General features: G+C 37.6%; 1 protein-coding gene across 1 annotated transcript; it reads right to left on the bottom strand.

Moving 5' to 3' along the window:
* Window positions 1-587: 587 nt before the first annotated feature.
* On the bottom strand, window positions 588-22,504 carry LOC139119482 (BTB/POZ domain-containing protein 10-like). The gene is made up of 10 exons (XM_070683325.1): window positions 22,416-22,504; window positions 14,625-14,746; window positions 13,983-14,253; window positions 12,416-12,518; window positions 11,380-11,500; window positions 10,651-10,748; window positions 9,798-9,897; window positions 8,382-8,492; window positions 6,723-6,776; window positions 588-5,716 (listed from the first exon to the last, which is right to left on the bottom strand). The coding sequence occupies exons 2-10, from the start codon at window positions 14,722-14,724 to the stop codon at window positions 5,478-5,480; spliced, it is 1,197 nt and encodes a 398-aa protein (XP_070539426.1). The 5' UTR covers window positions 14,725-14,746; window positions 22,416-22,504; the 3' UTR covers window positions 588-5,477.
* Between the last annotated feature and the right edge of the window lie 578 nt (window positions 22,505-23,082).

The raw sequence follows: 23,082 nt of genomic DNA, 5'->3' as shown, positions 1-23,082 counted from the left end.
AAACGATATTTCAAGTACAGACCTACTGAGGGCCGTACAACTTTTCTCGGTCCGGCTGCGGTCAATAGGGGGCGCGCTAACAATTGTACCCTGAAGCTTGGTGTGTCTGCCTGGTTCGGCTTACAGTCAAAGGCATCGCTCAGGTGCCTGATCACAGGCTCTACTGGTCCATGACGAATTCATTTCGCAAAAATAATGTAAAATCGAAATGATTTTGCACTGAGCAGCACGGTGTGTATGTGTATCGACACACTTGCCGAGCAGAAAATGCACCAAAATTTTAACACTGATGGGAACACCGTTCGTCGCGGGTATTCCTCCTCTATAAAGAGGAAAGTACATTTAAGAGAGTGGTAATGGCCGCCAAATGGAATTGCAACAATTTGTTCGTATTCAGGCAGTGTCTTTTGTGAAGTCATAATTCACTGACAGTTGCCAGTTGCAAAGTCTCTTTTCATAAATGTATTATACAATATAATTTCTATAAACCGAAAACATTCGTAAATGTGCAGAACTGAGTTTGTGACTGTGTGAATGAAATGAGTGGAGTCAGTTAAACACAGAAGAAACTAATCGCAGACATAGACTTGATTTGTAACAATGTAATTTTTATCTTTAATACAAACTAGATAACTACAACCTGTGTTGCATTCTGGGATCAACTGATATTTACATCATGAATCACAGAAAGGATCATACCATTATGACAGCCGAGGGGGTGGAAGAAGAATGCTTTGTGAATGGCTGCGGAAACCACACAGTGCTGCAATTGTCGGAGTCAACGAAATGCAATTGACTATTTTCAAACAGAATGTCGCACTCGAAACTTACAAATCATAACCAGCTTGATATTGAGAGCTACAAGACCGCTCCCTTTCAAAGGTTGCTTCACTTGGTATGACTGAAAAATAATTGCGTCAACAACGAAATGGACACCGGAGAGTGAAATACATTATGCTCAAGCAGGGAGATACAGAGTCTTGGGACAGTTTACCCTGCTCCATAAAAATGCACATGGCTATATGAACCTCGATTAGCTGTAACTATTGATATATATATTTACTGATACTTTTGTTGTTTGTATAATTTCCAAATTCTAATTCCAAAATCACTTCAAAATGTCTTCTTTTTCAAACTTGTGAACACAGCCTGTGTGTTTGCATTGTCCAACGTCATTGTCAACAGATGAACTGCAGTGCAGACTTGAATCCATTTGTCAACTATAACGCTGCAAAGTTTACATAATGTACAGTATTTGCAATAGAATGCTTTCGGAATTTAACATAATATAGGAAGTATACGAAAAAGGTACTTTGTCCAGTAAACAAAAAACAACTTACCAAAAAGTTTCGGCTATTGTCCCACATCTTGCAAAAAAAAAGTCTCTATAATGTTCCATGTGTCATATTTCAATAAATCAACCTCAAGGAAATATGGAACGTATATTTCTCACTTAAAGACTGCCACCACAGATATGTCAAGTTGGACAGTAGAGTTAAAATGCATGTCTCCATGCAAGTCTCTATGTAACTGCTGCTGTCTCTGTTCACTGTAATAACCAAAATGCTAATGAAATGACAAAATAATAACATCTTCAGTGCGGAATCATTTTGGTTTGAAAATTTTACAATGGCAGCAAGGCGTTGCAAGAAGCCTTCTAGATGAACTTTTACGTTCTCTTTTATGTGATGTAATCCTCTCATCACCATGGTTTGACCCGATTCTACACTTCACTATGGCCATGTTGGACCACTAAACATGAATATTGGGGGTGAGAGGGTTAATCAGCTGGACTTAATGACCAAGTTCTTCACATTTTCCGTCTCCTCCCCACGAAATTGTACTAAAACACGAGCGTGTCCACCTGAAGTTACTCGTTCCAAGCTTCTTTGCAATCACTCCTGACAGAGTACAAAATATATTTACAAAAACAATTAATACTGAAAACATCAGCTGATCCACTGATACGACTTCAACCTTGCATCGTACAATCTACTTCTACAAGTTGTTTTTTTTTGTTTCATATAAAATATTACAAGTTAGATAATATAAATAATTTGCATATTGTTAGTTTTTTTATCTCTGGAAAAAAGTTTCAAGGATCTTAAATATAATCTAGCACTGCAAAAATAGCCTGGCCATAGTCATTTTTTTTAGGGTTCATGGTCAAAGCTAGCTAACTCTCCCCTACAATTCAACCTTGGTAATGAACAAGTTAATCTCAAAGGCAAGCATAAATTGAATGCTTCTGTTTTTTTTCCCATTCAATGCGATAACTACATCCATCTTGAAGAGCGCCATCGTGCTGTCACAAGTGGTAAGTCAAAGGTCATGACCTGGAATGCAAATAGCGTCGGCTAAGCGACAGGTGCCTCAGATTCCAAAAAACAACCATTCTGCTTTGTCATTCACCTAGGTGTAGTTCTCAATGCTTGCATCTGATGTCGCTCCACCAATTAGATACTTAAATCTCACGACTGAAGTCGAACTACTTGTTACAATACACGGGACACTTCTTTGCTTTGCATACTTCATAAGGTATACATTAGTCTGGTATCTTGTCCTCCCAAGTAAAATACAACAGAATCTTGTCCCATGATAATTTTTTTTGCAATCTGGTGGCCAGCATCAGAATGGACATTGTGACCTACACTTCAGTGTTAACTGAGGGCGGTCAGAAGTGAGATGTTTGCTAAAAGCAAAGGGAATATCAAAATATTAATGTTTGTTTCAGCCAAGACTTGTCCATCTTCTCCCTTAAAACAACATGTCTGGGCATAGTTTTATCTGCCGGTGGACATATCAAGAGCGGAAGTAGCTGGTGAACACTTCTTAAATACTTCTTCCTCTGTACTGTCAGCAATATATATATTACAGCTTCCTGGACCAGCTCAGCTCCTTGGCCCTGATCTGATATCACTACACAGATGCTGTCAGACTCTCTTGCATTCTGGGAAACTAGAGAGGCCCCCTGCTCCGAAACACTGTGGCCCAATCCTTTGCATGAACACTGACCACACACAATGATGCTGCGCATAGACAATACAAGGGCAGATATAGCTGTGTACGCCTGGTGCCTCTTATCAGACTTGCCGGAATACACACTGAAGGCACATCAGAGAATAGTCTAGAGTCCTGATATCGCTCTGACTGCTTTTCCATGCACAAAAGCCACATAATATCCTTTGTTAACAAGCATATAGCAAGGCATACATCAGCGGCTAACACAGGTTGTTCTGAAACAAGCAGAAACCCATCCACAGTTAATCACTCTGTTGTTAGCGTTCACATCTTTTCAAAGTCAAGGACAATCCAGCACAATTTCAATCTTGCGCAAGCAGTTTATGAATCAAATGCTCCTAAAGAATGTTACTTTTTTCCTACATGTACAAATTGCAAAAAACCTAAACCGAACTACCAAGATGTTCTTTCATTTTGACTTGAATGTTTGAAATTCATAATACATGTATTAGTGCATCTGAGTCAGTGGCTAAAATAATCTGATATGCCTACTTTTATGCCAAGTTTTGATGTTTCATTCCATTGTACACTGTAGAGTGAATCAAAGTTGCCATACACCGTAGCCTGATGCAGCTGTGTTAAGGTAGAATGCGCCTAAGGGACAGATATTCAGACTTTCAAAATGTTTACAATTCTTTTCTGATCTACAACTTGTGGCGGCTCATTTTAAAGCTCTTTGAGTAAAGTATACTTTCTCATCTTAGTTTTTTTAAAATCGAAAATTTTACTTTTCTCCATAGAGTTACCACAGGGATGGCGGCCATTTTGAATTTCAAATATCACTAACTGTTAGGGAATTGGTTTCTCTGATACTAAACTATACAAAGTGACACCTCATTTTCTTGATTTCGCAAGAATATGGTTGAAACTTCCTTTGAGAAAAGTTTGAGTGCATCTTTAAGTCTTTCATATTTGAGGTGCATACTACCTTAAATCAAAGGGACATATTTCTCGATGTGGTACACCTGCTGTTACTTTCGGTACTTGTTTGATTCAAAAAATGTAAGTCCTCAGGATACAACAATATTTAACTCTCTCAGCTGATTTCTATGGAAAAAGCTCTAATATAACCATAGAATACATTATGTTACCACCAGATCATGGTGCTGAGAGGATTAAATCTGTTCAAATAATTTGCTTTCTGCTCAATATCATCAGAAATATGCCTCTTTGACCGGTCAGTTTGGAGGGAGGCCAGTTTATAATGTATTCATTTTCACGTGTTCTTTCCTTGTACATTTGTCAATTTCTGGTGAAAGAGTCCAAGTTCAGGTGTGTCACTTTCTTATTTTATAATTTAGTAAATGCGTATTACTAACGACCTTTGCAACCAATAATCCACTCAGTTTTCAATATGATCTGATTTATCTAATTCATTTTGCAAATGTACAAGAACGTCTTGCATACGGAAACACTAAATGAATTCAACAAACTGTGTAACAGTGTCACCTCTCTACTCTGCAATTAAATGATGATTTTTTCAGTATTTCTGTTTGTAATGTCAACAACAGTTTCTTGTTCTACTCCCAAAAGCATGTTGAGATACACAGTATTCAGCTTGTCAACTCAACCTGTACATGTGTAGACTGCATTGTTATTGTTGACAAGTGAATTCTGGTCCGGACTAGAATTCAAATGTAAACAATAATGGTGCATTATCAAATATAGATGTGTTGAAAAGCAAAATATTTTGTGTTTCAACAAGCTTTGGGAAGTAGAACAAGAACGTTCAATTCATATAAACAACAAAATGGTGATAAAATCATCAAAAGTTACACAGCTACTGGCCTTTTTAACCCTTTCACCCCCAGTTCCCTGTATACAGGTCCAACTTTACCATAGAAAACAATGGATTTGGGACAAACCATGGTGTGAAAGGGTTAAGGGGTATGTATATTTATGTGATTTCAGAAGAGCAAAAGGACACAATAATCAGCTGCTAGGGTTTAGCTCAGAAAAGCATCCACCTAAATTATTTTTTGTGCCCCTCACATCAGAGTAGTTATTGAAGAAAGTACATGTATCGGGCAGATGTACAAGAAAATGAAACATCAGACTTCATTGACTATCAACCATGTTTCTGTGCCACCCCTCTACTGTGGACTGACCCTTTTGTTATTCAAGGTATGGGTCAGACCAATATACTGAGAGGGGGATATGAAAGGATCAAATGTGATGCTATATACTAGATCGCAAGCCACCAATATATGAGCTACTGTCTAAATGTATCACTTCTAAACCTTGAAATTTCTTGTTTGGATTCAATGTTGAAAAGAGTCAAAAAATCTCAATACTGATGTATAACAGGAATGTACTCATCCCCATGCTGTTGATGCCCATCTGGGAGGTGACTAGCACCCCCTGTAATGTACTTAATAAATGGAATGACCCATCGGTAACAAATGCTTGGAATACACCATTGTGGAACTGCGGAAGGGGGGGGGGTTTGACAGTGTTCAGTTGTCCTGGTCAGGAGGAGGGAAGTCGTCCATGTAGACTTCGTTTGGTTGGATAGAGAGCGCCACGCCTTCTTGCTCGGGGGGAACTTGTACAATTTGGATGTCTCCGTCGGCAGCACTTGCTAGGTTTGTGATGGATTTGCTCCTGACGCATTGGAAGTCAACGTGTCTGCTCTTGTTTTCTTCTTTCTCCCACGACATGTGGATGAAAGGTCGTTGTACATAGTTGTAGATAACTGTACAAGAGAGAAATCATACTTATTTTTATTATCTGTACATTTTTTCATTCATTTGAGTTCTGCCTATGGGTCTTGAGGTGCAAAAATCTGATCAACCCAGAGTATGTTACCACTTCTCATCATTATGGTTTGGCCTGATGCAATTGCATCTCAAAGATCAGGCTGGGTCCAAGGGTTGAAGGGCAGGAATTATACTTTTTGCCTATCAGTTGGTTGTTCTACACTACAATATGGATAGCAGAGTTTATGTTGTGTGAAATACCAACTTAATGCTGCTTATTTTCTCATTCAAACACACACTATTCATGCACATATGCAACTATAATGCGACTCAACATGCAACTTATTTCTGAGCACAAAATTTGGCAAGGCAGATGAAACAGGTACAAGGAATCCGCCACCCGAACTAGATAGAAGCAAAATCACCTAAATACTATACAAAACATACAGTTTTTTCTTGAACTTTTATGTTTTTAGGTCAAATGATTTAGGCTGATCCAAACTTTTTAAAATAAGAGCCCACAGCTGGGCAATATCAGAGCTCAGTTAAGATAGAATACGCCTCAGGGACAGATAGTTGGACTGTCAAACTTTCACAATATTCTTTTTGCTTACAACTTGTGGGGGTTCATTTTAAAGCTTATGGCGCAAATTAAGTTTTCACTGACTCAGTTTTGTGAAAATCAGGAATTTTCTTCTCCCCAGAGAGATAACACAAGGATGGCTGCCATTTTGAATTTCAAATATCAGTAAAGAGTTGGTGATTTGTTTCACTTGTACCAAATTTGGAACAGTGACCCTGATTTTTTATGCTTGATTTTGAAAATGAATGGTTGTAAGTTTGCGAGAGGAAAGTTTCAGCGAAAGTTTAAACCTTTCGATTTCGATGCACAGACTACCTTAATTAAACCCTGCCATACCTAATTTTGAAACAGTCATGTCATGGTTGGGGAAGGGGGGGGGGGTGCTAAATGGTCATGTGTTCAAAACACTTGCTGCTTACCTTCTGGTCTTCCACCAGGTCTCTTTTTGATTTTCTCCTTGTACGTTGGATAACCTATAAAACAAAGATGGGAATAGCTCTTACATTCTGGAGATTTGCTGTTCTTGCCAAAGAAAATGTTGGACTACAGAACAGATACACAGGTTCTAACACAGCAGATGCAGGGACCAGAAATTTGTAGAAATGTATCATCAATGGGATAGTGCTTTTCAGGGATTTGTTTATGACGCTGAAATTACTGCATTTTGAGGCCTGTAGTGTATGTGAAGCTTTGATCATTTTTTTAAGAGTTTACACTGAAGAAATTCTGTTGTGACATGTTGGGTCAGCGGCTGCTACGGTAGGTTTCAGTTCAGTGCTACAACTCTGCATGTGAGAAAGACACATTGTATGTACAATATAAATGATTAGCTTGGGTATCACCACACATTTCAAAGTCACTGACTCATTTATTAGTTACAGTAAACCAGCATTGGACAACTCTGTCTGGACTGATAGCTGAACAGTTGACTGCACCGGATCTACAATGTAGCTGTTTTTAGTAACAATTACAGCTGAAAGTTAAAAGATGCTTGCTGCAGCTAAAACTGTATTACACACACAGTTAGAGCACTGAATTGAAACCCGCTGTATTTGTACAATATAACATGGTCCCTACACTCAAAGACACTTAAAATTCAAAGACTTTTTCAGCAATTTTCGAGGACTTTGGAGTTCCAAAATACGATTTTCCAGATATTGCTTTTACAGGATATCAGTTTTATAAATTATTTTACGTACCATTTTTACAATACCATGAGTAATCATTTTTGAAAATTGTAGGTGGATTATCAACTTTCCAGGACTCAATTTTATTTTCCTCCAGCTTTCCAGGATTTTCCGGGAGGCTTTGAAATTCAAGGATTTTCAAGGAATTTCTAGGAGTGTATGGATCCAGAATATATGATTATTAAGGTTCCAAGACAAGAAACGGTTAATAAACTCAGAACCCCCGTAAAGTATACATTTTCTGAAAGCCTACATATATGGGAACATTTTGGTAACCACAGTGTCACCATTGTTTACATAACTATCACGTGACAAGATAATTTGCATAACCTTTCAAAAAAGCGTTTTCCCTATGTTTTGTCTCAATACTTCAAAATATCTGACTCAAACTTGCTGGAATGCAAGCTGTCACAATGCTCTTTCAAAGTGTGTCTCAGATTTTTTATATCTTGCTCAGTTTTTTTGGAGCACAATTTTAAAGAAATAAACTATGGTAAAATTCACTGCTCTGGAAGTTTTTCTGGCATAAAAACTGTTTAAGAAGGTTTAAAAAAATTCTGAGACACACTTTTGAAGACCTGTAGGATAGCTTGCACTCACATGAATTTCAGCCACATATCTCAAAGCATTGAAACAAAACATAGGGAAAACCGATTTTTGAAAGGATATGCAAATTACCTGTCACGTGATAGTTATGTAAACAATGGTGACACTATGGTAACCAAAATGTTCCCCTATATCTAGGCTTTCCGAAAATATACAATTTACGGGGGTTCTGAGCTTATTAAACACTAGAGAATTGTTAGTTTTAAACTGGTCAATTTCTTGTCTTGGAACCTTAACACAGACTTGCAAGTCCAATAGTAACATAATAATAAAGCATAAACTTACCTTCTATGCCTAATCGAATCTTTTTCAAACCTCTTTCTTTAAGCACTTGTTTTGAAACATCTCTGTTTTCAATGTATTTGAAAAACCTGTACATCGCTGTACTGTATATTACTGAACGGGAAAAGAAAAACGTATTCAACTGTTAGCAGAATGATGGGAATCTTGTTAGAGTCTGTTGGGGTGATGGATTTTGTTTTATAAGCCAAGCAGTACACTGAAAGTCAAGCAATCATGAAATTGTACACTGGTTAAAACAGACATGTGAGTTATTTTTTCTGAAATTACTGTCTTTAACACAAAGTATGAGTGAAATTAAATTTAATATTGCATGCAGAAATTTATTTTAAGGCAATGAGCGCATTCATTCACTGACAAGAGCAAAGGAATATTCCATTTAATGTACATGGAACAGATCATGATGATACCATAACTCATGTTACCCAATTGCTGAAAAATAACTCAACAGACAAGACAGAAACACCTATAGCTTCCGAAACCTTTCTTTTGTCCTTTATCTATTGCGATTTTCCTGCTGTATTTTCTTTGTGTTACAGGAATTGTCATGTTGGAATTAGAATGCACCTAAGGGACAGATAGTCAGACTAAAATTTTTGTAATTCTTTTCTGATCCACAACCACTTACGGGGGCTCATTTTAAAGATCTCGGAATAAGACAAATTTTCACTGTCTTGGACCCCTCTTAGTTTTTCAAAAATTGAACATTTCGCTTTTCCCCACACAGATAACACAGGGACGGTGGCCATTTTGAATTTCAAATGTCGGTAAATGTCAGGTAATCTTCTTCTCCAGTACTAAACTTTGCTCAGTGACCCCTGATTTGTATTCTGAATTTGGCAATAGAAGTGTTACAGGTTTCACTGAGGAAAGCTGTAAAGTTTAATTATTACATATGTACCACAGTTTACTTGCATCGAAGCGCGCGCGTGCTACCGGTATTTGCACTGCAGTGCAAATACCAAAAACATTATTCCATACCTGCATGCAAATGAATAGAACAGCGCGTGATCCTTGTCTTTCAATGTGTGTCGCGTAAACTACATTTAAAATGTGTTCGCTTGTGTTTTTAGTTCCTTTGTTTTCTCGATAAAATAAACATATGTAATAATAACAGAACCCCATGGTGCGCGAGCAAGCTTGCCGTACCTGGGGTATTTGCACTCGTGTTTGCGTTGAATCGGCTGTCCTTTCACTCGCTGCGCTCGTGAAAGCACGACCGCCAGATCCCCCGCAAACACTCGTGCAAATACCGCTGGTACGGCGCGCTTGCACGTTCTCGCCATGGGGTTCTGTCATAGTCTTTCACTTTCAAGGCGCATACTAACTTAAATAAAATAAAATAAAATAAATAAACATTTCCAAGAAGGTAATAACGACTATCATTTTCCTATAACTTACTTTGGGAATATTCCTCCCCCATCTGGGGAGGGTACTCCTCATCCCAGTCGACAACATCCTCCTCTGTTAACACTACTATATGGCACTCTCTCTCTCCTTTCTGTGAGAGTGAAGAAAAGACATACAGTTAAGTATTAAGCTCTATCTTAGTTGAAACACACAGTAGGCAATATAGATTTTACTGAAATTTACCCAGAATGCACTGTACCAATCTGATTAAAATCACATGTAGAGGGCAGTGTTTCCATCTTTGCCTGTTCTTTGCTGTTTTCCGTAGCTGATAGTTGCCTCAAAGCTGACTGACTGCTGTAGAGGATCATGTTCAAATCTTGCGCTTTGCAGGTGCAAATCATTACGTTACCATACATGTAGTTCATAAATACTATATCCACATGTATGTTCCCCAACCAAAAGGAAACTCTGAAATACATAAATAAGTTTTCACAAGAGACCTTGCAGGCACAGGCACACCAAACATTCATACATTGGTGCAAAAAGTTGATATCTTACAACAGGAAGGGTTTCAGATCGTGATCTGAAACATTTTCCGCGCAAATGTAATCACTTTCATGGCATAAAGCTCTGTTTGTTTGTGAAACTATCTAAAGGCATTCACCTTTTCAACTTGTTATGCATATCTGGCATGAAATTCCTGTATAATCTAACACTCTACTTTGACTTCTGTAAGCTGATTTGTTTTACCAGTAGAAATCCTCCATAATGAAAATATGGCCGACTGCCTGAGAATTTTATGACTCACTTAGATGCCAAAATCATATTTAAGGTATCCAAAATTGGATAATACAAGTAAGATGCGACTAGAGACATAAGATGTGGTGTGCTCACACATTACCTGGGCACTGGCAACCATACAAGGTAAAATGAGATCTTCTAAATATTTATCAAACTGCTGACGTGCACCGTCATTGGATAGTTCATGTAATAGGCTTCCTGTATGGGACACAATTGAAAAAGAAATCAATGACCTATGTCACTTTGACCCTATTAAGGTCAGGTCATTCAACTTTGATGAAAATTATCAGGTCAAGTCTGTAACATTCACCATCTTTACGTGGCAATTGCTTAGCATGACAAGCCAGAGCATGGTGCTCGCACACATGACTGGGTGCCTTCAAACACACAGATACATTAAAATACATTCAACAGGGATGTAGAAAATAGCCAGCAGCCAGCAAAAACAACCAGCTGTTAGCTAAAATTTGCCAGCTGTGAAAATTTAGATCTAGTAAAAATTCAGGACACTTTGCACTGACTTTATGTGCACAAACACTACTTGTAACTGCCTGTACTTTTATTTTTGCCACCTGTAAACCAAAATTTTCAACATTTTTGCTTTACTAGGTAATTTGTATCTCTAGTCTAAACTGTGCACTGTGACACATGACTTTTATTCTTAATTTGCTAACAGAATGATTGAAAGTTTCACTTGGGAAACTTCCATCAAAACTTTAAACCTTTCACTTTCAAGGTGCATACTGCCTTAAAATTGGAATAGAGAATGCCCTGGGATTAAAATTGAGCAGGTTTACGGCTGTATACAGTGTTTCAGTATAATACTCACTAAGGTTTTGACACTTGACTGTACTTGAATCAAAAGGTATTAGGAGGTAGTCACAGGCTTCTCGCAGTTCAGGCACAGAAATGTTGGGAGGACATCGGATCGAACCAGTTTTGTAATAGTCCTGTAGAAAGAGTTATGCTCAGTTAGATTACATTTGTACACAAAACATACAGTTTTCTTGCGATAAGAAAACTTTTTTTCTCTTAGGGAGTCACAGTTCACAATTCATCTATGGAATTAAATGGAAAGCATGCTAATTCTTTAAAGACAGATCAGACTATGCCATCTTTCACAGATTTAATATAAGGGATGTCACTTATTCGTACCAGTTCACAGTTTGAACATCAATATTTATTCAGGAAATACCAAATGCAGTTTTACCATTCCTCCATGTTATCGCTTTGAACTTGAATTCTACACATTTTTGGAGTCAAGGTTACATGCATGAAGCAATGCTTCACAAAATTCAACACGGTAAAAGTGGATTAAGTCTAAGATAATTCTAAGAGTACCGTGGTATTACTTGTCAACATATCATTTCTTTATATACTTGTACATTGAGCATGTGTGCACATATATATAGATGTACAGTATGCCCATGAGAATACCTCTAATGATATTGCATGAAAGTGTTAGTTGTCTAAGCCAAATTCTAGTGTGTATTACATTTGCTGAGCTGGTTATAGTAGAGTCTCTCTTACACAGTATTTGCAATTATACTACAGCTTTGTCAATACTACTGAAATTTGTGACGTCATCCCCCTAGATTATTACTGATAATGTATCCGATTATCCAGTATTGTGGCCAACGATGTTTTCAATATCTACAAATTCACTGGCATTTCTATTGCCAAAACTATAAAATAATAGCAATAATGTACCCTCTGCTTGCCCATAATGGACTCAAGCAACCTTTGCACTCCATAATGTACTCGGTTTAGCCTCGTATATTATGTTATGAAAAGTTTGCTTTCACCCATTGTGGGCTGGGAGGGCTAAATCATTGCTTACATAAAGCTTGAGATTGTTTACCTACCAATATTGCTGAAAATACTGTTGCTGATATGCCTTGGGCGACCTCATATTCACCTTTCTCATTTGGTCGTGTCCAGTTGTTTTCAAGGGTTGACAAAAACATCCTGTAAAATGACCACACAAATGTACAGTATTACAAATAAACTATATTGCCAATAAAGGGGAGTAGAAGAAGAAAGTCCGGTTGACATTTAAGGTGAAAAACAGTGAGAAATATCATCAAAATTTACAACCTTCACTGACGTGTGTATAAGATTCCTCATGCAAGAACACAAAGCTAAAAATCACAGCTTTTTATAAATTCTACAAGAACTGTAACTTCTAGCTCATACACTTCACAACAAACAATAACACAACTAACACCATACCAAATATTCTGGTACTAGTGTGGAATTTAATGATCACTTAAAATTCCTACATCTTACATGAACTTTGAACTTTGTCATCCTCTTACACAATAACTTATATGTATTACGTCTTGTAGCTTTATTTAGCTTGTATACATAAATAATGATGAAATAAACACCAAAAACTGTATTGTAAACAAATAATCAATTGATAGAAATTTTAATTAATTGAATAATCAATTGGTAGAGTAATTAATTGATTCTGATAATCTTATCTGTGTGAGCATCGTTAAATGTTTTGTTGAAAACTAAGCAACAGAATGTCTGCACTATAAATCATTCAAAATACAATGTGCCTCGGGAACATATTTGGACTATCAAATTTTTAAATATTTTTTTGGTCTACCACTTATGGGGCTCATTTTAAAGTCCTTTGAATATGACAAATGTTCACACTCTTAGTTTTAGAAAATCAAAAATTTTTATTTTTCCCTGTAGAGTTAACACAGGGACGGCGGCCATTTTGAATTTCAAATATCTGTAAATTTTGGATAATTTGTTTCTTAGTACCAAAATTTATACAGCGACCCCTTATTTTTAATTCTTGATTTTGAAAGAGAATGCTTGAAAGGTTTCTTGAAGAAAGGTTAGGACAAAACTTTAAGTCTTTAAATTTTGAGGCACAAACTACCATTATAAAATTTCCCTACACAAAGTAAGCTAACCAATAGTGGAGAGATTGTATTATCTTTATCTGAACAGTGAAAAAAGTATTATATTTGTAGAGAAATACACAAAAATTTTAGCATTTTTGAAAACTTTCATCTTGTAACAAACTATCTAAAATTGACTGTTGCCGGGAAGATAATTTTAAAATTGATCCATTGTCTATTGAAATACAGTGAGAACTATATGTACAGCTTTTGGCTACGCTACCCAAAACTAAAATTCACTCACACATGTGAGTAAATGGCTGAGCAAACAGCCTCGGACAAATTTTACTCAGCTAATTTCTCTTGTGTGCTGAACACTTGAGCAAGGCTAATATATCAAATTTCAACATAATTAAGAGCAGATAAAGAAATGTATTTGTTTTACAAAACAAAGAATGAAAATATTGAAAATTATCGAAATATATAAATATTGAGGTGTAGTTTTTTGCATAAAGATGTATGCAGGCACGGTAACGTACACCTGCCTATGTGTATGGCAGACACCTACCTTCCTAGCATGGTATTGGGTTGTGCGGTGAAAATCGCGGGGTTCACGATAAACCTCGTGTCATCCACTATGAGTGTGACTCTGTCGGGTAACTTGTGATTGCTGACTCTGTGACCGCTGTTCAAAGACATGTAGGAAGCGTTGGCCGACGAGGAACAGGCACCTGTCACTCCTCCCGTTGCCCCTAGCAATGACAAGCTGGCACCACTGGCTTGTTGGTTTCTGGCCGGTCCTTCATCTGTCATCGATGAACGCACTCTATTTCTAGGACCTGTGAATTTCAAGTCGGGATTTCAAGTCAGTGACGAAACAGACAAACTTCACGATAGCTACAGCAGTGCATGTATGCTTCACTGTACATTTGTTCATAACATTGCTACATGTATTTCATCTGTTTGACAATGACACATAGCATTTGATTTGTATGATAAAAGAATGTACGTGCACATTGCTGGACAAGCATACTGAATTACAGGGCCATTGAACTTCTAAGGATTTTGGTCCAGGGACCACTACATACATATGAATTTGCTCACCAACCCCTTCCGTTTACATGTCCAGTACTTACTTTAATCGAGACAATACGCAGGAAATGATGTTGGTTTTACGATCTAGCAAAGGACATGTACATGTGAAACTTACCTGAGGATTGTTGTTTTGGTGTACAGTGTGGGTCATTGGCTGCTTTAGTGCTGATGGCGTTCAGCTTGTCACAAAGTCTGTCCGTCTGTTTTTGGCTCATTATCCGTGCTCTCTTTCACAATCTGCAAATGGAAGGAGAATATCTCTCTGAAGACTGTGATTGTGAATCTATGAAAACTTGGACTCACATACAAGTAATAAGGAAACACAAAATAATTAAAAAATTAGGCTTGTAACTATTTGTCTTCTCCAACCAACTGTATGGTCTCTGAAAGGCGCAAAGCTAGTGTGCGTGTTTTTATGCCTAAAATGCACACAGCTCGTCACTAGACCACTGTTTTGTTTTGTAAATTCTTTAAAAAATATCAATTGTCATGTATCAGGCTGTTTTGCCAAACACCATTACCATGGATTGATATCATGGTGATTGGATTGCAATAACCAAAATGTTATCATCAAAATTTTCCCCTTACTTCCCTTTTATACTATAATAGGCAATTTCATATGCCAGATGAGATGGACTAAAAATTTACAAGATCTCTCTTCTCTGATCGTCTATCTGTTGGTCTATGTTGTCTATTGTTCTTTCTCTCTGTCTATGTGTAAATATGATATGTTTGTATCCGTAGTAGGTATCTCTGAATACATATTATGACAATTATATCACGTTGTAGTAGCAAAATCTCAGGCAATTATTCCATTTAACATCTTATACGTTTCCTTCTATATGTTTATGTTAATCTGAACCACATGTGGTTATCTGAAGATTTGTTACTATGCTGCAAGTCTTCTTCAGCATGTTACAGATTAACCTTTATAGTGTTGTGTCCATAGTTAACACACAATATTCAATGTGCATTATGCGTACCTGGTATTTTTTTATCTATGATTTTGGGAGTCTGTAACACAAAATTGAATCCCTGTAGCTCAGCTCAGCTGAATTTCAACCTGTTCTTATGTGCACAAGGGAGGCCGGAAGAACCTTCCTACCTTACCTCCACGCATAAACTGATTACCATACACAAGAAAACACTTCTGAGCATATGATCACAGTGAGAAGAGCTGCTCTGAGTATTGTCCTACCACTCATTATAATGCATATGTATGATACAGCTGAAAATCCTCAAAAAGTCAAATACACAGATGAAATTATTGTTATTGCTAACTAGATACTAGGCTATAGCATGGAGGTAGTAGAGTCTCTACTACCTCCATGGCTATAGCAAGCCCAATTATCAACTTTGTTTTTCTGATGGGACGATTTTATATTTTCAGATGTAAGAATTTAAATCATGCACACAGTGTTCTCCATAGCATGGAAAGAAGTTGGGGTGACAATTTACAAAACAAAGCCAAATTTGCATATTCTTTTGTTGTAAATAAATATTTGTATGTACAATTAACATATGAATGGATTGCTCAAAAAAACCGAGCAGTGACCCATCTCTAAAAATTCTCTTGTGGAGAAACCTGATACAGTTCCCAATTTTGTGAATTTTATTTAAACTCTACATCTGTATACAATACGGAAAAATATATAGCAATATAAAATGACGCATTGGAAAAACAATAAGAATGGGAGACCTCAATTTCACATTTTGCCACATAGATACAAACAAAAATTCAAAAGCTCTCCAGATTGATATACAAAAGGACTTACACTAATAGTAGTACATGTATGATCAATTGAGGCCGAGCTTTTGCCAGTGGCGATTTCCTATTCGTAATCATGAAATCCACTGTGTTACCTTTCTGGTAGTATCCACTGTGTTACCTTTCTGGTAGTATAGATATACCTGTATGATTCCGTAAGCCTTTTAAATCTACTAAATTACACAGTTTCCATCAAACTAATTTCAGCAAGGATTTCAGCATATGATCAAACACAACACAGAGTCAACTGGTTATACCCTACTGAACAAGTAGATATCTTTTGGGCTAAAAGCCCACCCACACACATTATACCCCACTATAATGATGATTACATTTTGGTTTCATCTACAAATTCAAAATTTTCCTAAAAGCATTTTCAACAGCCAATCAATAAGTTATCCAGGTCAGGGTCATGTTTTTACAATGACCTGGCTAATTCAATTGAGTGCAATACACGGTGACATTTATTAGGTATGATCAATCATACATGTACCCTGGTAAATGATTAAAAATCTCATTAGAAACAGCTGTGGTTGACCTTGACCAGTATCAGCATAAAACTATTAAGGACAGAGAGAATATCAAGATGTAAAGTCACTACAGTAGCAATGGACATCATGTATACCAGCATTACTTCCTGGACTTGAACGGAACTCTTCCCTTTTGACATGGTTGGGTTGATCTCTCAGATTATTTCAAAATATTTGAATTTCTAATCATACATTTCACATTGTAGGCACTTGCTATATATGCGATCTATAGACCAGACTCTCAAAATCTCAGCTTGTATTTGTTTTTAAATGTCAAGTCTTTAGATAATGCCTACTGTTGTCAGCTAAAATGTCAAGTCTTTCAGCCAGAGCCCAGAGTTGACAGCTATTACCTTCTGGTACAAATGTAAAGTGTGCACGTATTTTGTCCGATGTGCATAATTAATAACACTTTCCTGCCTTTCATTATCATGATCGTAGACGATGTACAGTGCAGTGGTGGTTGTGTTGGGACACTGCCCTGACAAATCTTTTGAGGGAAGTTATAATACAATGTGGGGATAAATTGTCCTCCCCGGGAATTTCTAATAGCATAGTAGCTAATTTACACAATAATAGAATTGTTTTCTTACCGAACTTTTGTTTTACCTAAATTAAAGGGTAGTGGCACTATGCTCTAACTGCTCTGGGGAGAGCACTGGGATATGAGTACAAGGTGTATCATTGGATTTCAAGAGGCGTTATTAAGGACTACTGTATAAAACTCCCTTTTTTGTTATATATACATGTACATTGTACATGTTGACTGTATGACAGTTTCATATTTAGCACTACTGCATGAAACACTCTTTGTTTTACATGTTGACTGTATGACTGTTTCACTGACACAGCAGTATGTCCTGTATCTGCCTTGTGGATACTTGGACTTTGTGATCAAACACAACACACAGTCAACTGTTTACAGCCTGCTGTTTACCACCCACACATATTCCTCAATATAATGATGATTGCATTTTAGTTTCATATGCAAATTCAAAAAATAGATCCATGCAAAACACACCACATGTACCATATTCACCGTAACGTCTTGCTTCAAATCAAAGAATGGGGTTGAGCAATATCACATAAGTATAGAATCCTCAAGACACAATAGTTACGGGAACAGCTGCGGGTACATTATATCATATTCATCCTTATCCCTTTTATCATGATAGTTTTGGGATAATCTTTTTGTTTTCAATGTTTAACCCTTTGAATGCTGTAATTTTTCCACCAAAAATTTAGTGCAACATTTTACCAATTTTTTTTATTTTTCTGAATTTTTTTTGCTAATTTTGGATCAAACGGATATCACATTTCATTGGCTACAATTTCTTTTGGCAAAAATCTGAAAAAATGACTGAGGTATATTTTATAATAAAGGCAACAAAAATTGACTTTGGCGCTCAAAGGGTTAAGCTTAGCCTGTGCATGGAGGAAATACACACCAAAACCTTACAAGCATTTTTACACTGATGTATATATGTACATGTATGTATGTGCCTTGAGAGAATGTACTCAATACGTATCAGTCTTATCAATGAATTAACTTCACAAGTTAATATTTCTAGACGGTTTATCAAATAATGAGCTCTCTTGACCCTTCTGTTGATTTTGTACTCTTCCATATCATTTATGAGAAATACAATTTTAAAACAAAACAATCATGAGAACATTCAATAACATATAGAACAATATTATCTGGCTGTAGAAATATGAAAAAACATTGCATGTCTTATTAATGATTCATAAGAGAAAAATATTTAAAGAAACATTATTTGTATCTTTTGACCTCATATTGTTGCAAACAAGCAGTTGATAATGTTACTCGACTTACTGAAAGATGTCTAAAAAACGGTCGACCATAGACAACTTCCATCCGTGTGCGTACACGTATAGAAAAACCTTGGGTCTGAGGTTAATGGAGGGTACTGTTAACCTCAGAGTTGGCAGGTTGACCTGCGATCAGACCACACTGCTAACTGCTATCTAGGCCGCTGTAAGCATCCGCATGTAAAAATATAAACCACACGAAGTGACAGTCGAAAGTGCAGTATTGCAGTTTCGGGATTCCCTATTACCGATCCCGTTTGCTCAGTTACGTTTTGACGGTCAGTTTTCATAGAGATCTTGACGGCCAATCCTGCTCTTAGATACACCATTCTTTGCTGCTACAGAGCACATTTTAGAATGGCCATTTCAAATGCCTACCAATACCAGCTGACGACGACAAGGCCTATAATTGCGGATCTTTTTCATATCGTTTGTTCCTCCAAATGCATATGTAGACTTGCCCAAAGTCTTTGGGCATAGAAATGTGAAAACAGAGTAAAATGAAGGGATATTTAACTTCAGTAGACAGTCACGTTATTGTCGAGGTGATCGCGAAATTGAGCAATGTACTTTGGCGACTGACACGTACATTATGTACATTGTTGGGTGAAAGCTAACTCTGCGTGGCAGGGCTGTGCCAAACCGCTGGCAGTACCTCGGTTGCGGCGTGCAGTTTCTCCACCACAAAAAAAAACATTTTTAATCCCAAACTTGCATTGAGTTTCGTTTTCAAGCACACCTACCTCGCCTGGGTACACGATTAGCCCTGCGTATAGGTCTGTGTGTTCCCGGTGTTACACGGCGTGAGGCAGTATATACGCAGGGCTTACACGATGTGCTCAGCTGCGCTTCTTACGTAAAGCCCACTTTTGGGAGTGGGTCGGAGGCACAGAGGCCGTAAGCGAACGGGTCTAGGCAACTGTCATTGCGATGTACTCACTTTTGGTTCGAAATGCGATTCAACTGATACAAATAATTACACGATGCACAGAGAATAACAACATTCAAACAGATCTTGTGTGTCGAGAGGTGACTCCAATCGCGAGCAGTATCAATGACAGTACTCGCCTGGCGCGGTGTCACAATGTCACCGATGCTACACACCGTGCAGTGTTCAGTCCGAGTGCGATGTTTCCAGGTTCAACAAGTGATCATGTCGTGTTTGTAAAACGAACCAACATAATGGCAAGAAAATGCCCTAAAAATCTTAAAAGTTGACGAAGATTTGCTAACGATCAAATGCACAGGAAATGCATTACTCTGTACCTGTTTCACTATCACCACAGCAATCTGACATCGTTTTAGTTTTACCATTGACCAAATTGCGTCTATGGTTTTATTTGTTTCACAGTCCGTGTCATCGATACTAAAATCAAACTTACAAGCAAATGCCCTGCTCAGTTTCACTATTTGACAGTAGTTTGTGATACGTGCATTTGTTTATGCGCCGTGTACTCCTCAATATCCAATGTGCTGAAGTTACTGTGTAGGTCACAGGCCTTTCACGCTCCAGCTGTACTTTGATGGTTGACGTATGCGTAGTAATATTGGTCAAGTGCAGGGGTTCAATCATGGCGGTTAGTTCAAATCGCGCGGACGCCCTTACCAACATTGACCCTTGCCGTAAAGAGCAAGAAGGTGGTTTTACATATCTTTGAAGCCGTCCATAGTCACAATTTAGGTCTCCCATTGATTTGAACGGGATTTCAGTCATGGAAGAAATGAAAAAAAAAGTCAAAAGATACAAATATTTAAAGAAAAGATTTTGTGGAAAAGCAAAAGAAAGGTTAACTTGTAGTTGATACAACATCCTGTAGCCGTTTCAGAATATTTAAAGATTGGTTCTCTGGTTTGATAATGACGTGAACCCAATTCAACCCTACATGTCCTATAGTACCAAGTACTACTACAGCTTGACTCAACACCATTGTTGTGCCTTGAGATGCTGGCTTTCTAGCCGAGAGCTAAGAAACTGATGCATATTATATAATAAGGGCAACAGCCCTAAATTCAGACACAAGCCGCAATGTTTCCACTCACACAAGAGAAATAAACTGCCTAAAGAAATAATATGAATATTCATGACTATATCACGCACCCTGTGTTATTTAATGGTATCTACATTAATACAGAATATCATATCTGGATGGTATTGCTTGAGGGGATTTACAGATCATGCACAAGTCTATGATTCATATGATCATGCAGTGTGTTCCATATACAAGCAGACCTTAGGCTAACTTACTGGTATGTACAGCTGCGAACAACTGTAACAGTTCCTTGTTTCCCAAAGGAAAATTTGAGCAAAAGTTTAAATCTTTCTCTTTTGAGGTTCAACCAATCGAACTTCACATCTGACGAGCAAATATGCTTCAACAACTTGAATGTTATAAACTTGTCCCCAATATAGACCCTACCTCCCAACTAATGAAAAGCTTAAAAATATAACATAGTATGTCTTTGCTCAAACATCAGCTATTTTGAAAGCTCTATTGCAGTAATAATCAGTATTTGCTTTTGAACAACATGGTACAAACAGCATATGTGTGGTTATACCAGAAATTTGGAAATGGTGATATGTTCCTTTCTCCTTATTTGATGGTAAACAGAGACAATTCAGTTCCATGTTCTGAAGCCAAAGATTTCAATTTTTGCATCAAAGCTTTCTTTTTGCACTGCACGTCAACCATACACATTTTGCAATAATACAATCCTGGACTACAGTCGGTAAAGTGAGTATCTGTCTTCAAAGTTGTGAGATAACAGTTAAACTTAGATGTCTTTAACAGAAGACTGCCGGAAATATGACTGATGCTCCATGTATACTACATGAACATGAATTAAAATCAGACGTTCAAGGCTGGAGTAGCATTGTCAACAGTATTTGATCAGGGCATAGACAGTGGAGCGGAAGACTCTCTCTGCACCATTGTCTAGGATCACGGCTTTTCAAATACAATGGCAATCCACGAGTGCGTACATGTAGTTCAAATCAAAATCAGGTTAGTATGTTAGCATGATGATGGTTATTTCACTATTTAACATCTCTTAGTCTAACGGTAAGGATAAAAAACCAAACCTTCTAAAGAACAAAACACCTGCCAAAATATTAATCAGCAAAATAACAATTACAATCACTTCTACCAATCTATTCCGCGGCATGCATGTAAATGTGAGTAACCCTGTCGAAAGGCATCATGCCCCAAGTGCGCCGTGGTATCCCTCCAAATAGATAGCGCGATTGAGGGATGACGTCTCCAACATCTATGAAGTCAAATGCGGGATTCCACGTGATTCTCTCAAACGTTGGTTGTCCGATATAACCTTGGTCGCGAGCAAGTGGTGTTTACACTGCTGTTCGCACTGTGGAAACAGTCACGTAGCGACATTGCGGTGATTCACTGATTGCGTCTTTGCCTAAAGTTCAGCCTATGGTCAGATTAACTAAGGAGAGAGTTTTGAGCCTATCTAGCACTGGCGTAGGATTTTCTAGATGGTATAAAATTGTACTGTACATATTTTAAAACGGTTTAAGTCGGTAAAGCCACTCTATATTGGAACACGACGTTATGACGTACGTTGATCAGGGGTAACACGGACCGACCACAATCAACTTCTGTTTGGTGAGCTGACTGGTGGCAGATTCACGTTAGTCTTCACCCCTCTATATTCGTAAAATAAAGCCAAAATACGACAACCACAGCTATATTTGATGATGTGTTTTACGTTAAAGATACGGGGTTGTGAACTGTACATCACAGAGTCTAATACTTACGAAGACTTCAAAATTTCTTCTGCGAATTATCACAATACTGGTCACGGTGACGCCATCTTGGAAATCCTTTCGCTATGGTTTGTGGGAATGCGCTTCGGTAATTTCCGTTAAAACCCGAGGAGTGCCGAAGCGAATATCGTCAAATTGTCAATATTCTGGCTGTATGGCAAGGCTGAATGTTTTCCAATATTGCGTAATAGTTCAATATTTTCAAGGCGTAACTCATGCCACAATTGTGAAGGAAATGACTGCACCCTATTTTCGACAGGCATATCTATACCGGGTCCCAGTATTCTGCAGGTGGAATAATCGACCCGCTTTGACTATAACGATTGTCGGAAACAAGTGGTTTGGTGTAACTACAAGTTACACCGTACATGTGCATGACTTAATTGAATGCGGCTTACCTGCTGTTTGAGCAATCCCAGCTTATCTGCCCTTCCAGATACTAACTGTTTAAATTCGAAAACAGAAGTAATGCAGTTTAATCCCGTGACGACCTATGAGTGTATTCATTTTACACTTTGTCTCTTTTTGAACCTCTTTCGTCCCAACTAAATGCATCTAAAAAGTAATGCATGGCCCGTGTCGCTTTCCCTTGAATTTAGGAGAAACTGCATTGATGTAAAACCAAAAATCCTATTTGTGCGGCTGATGGTAAAAGGTC

This window comes from Ptychodera flava, chromosome 2 (genome assembly GCF_041260155.1).
Source record: "Ptychodera flava strain L36383 chromosome 2, AS_Pfla_20210202, whole genome shotgun sequence".
Classification (NCBI taxonomy): Eukaryota; Metazoa; Hemichordata; class Enteropneusta; family Ptychoderidae; genus Ptychodera; species Ptychodera flava.
This window is presented reverse-complemented; position numbering and strand designations above follow the sequence as displayed.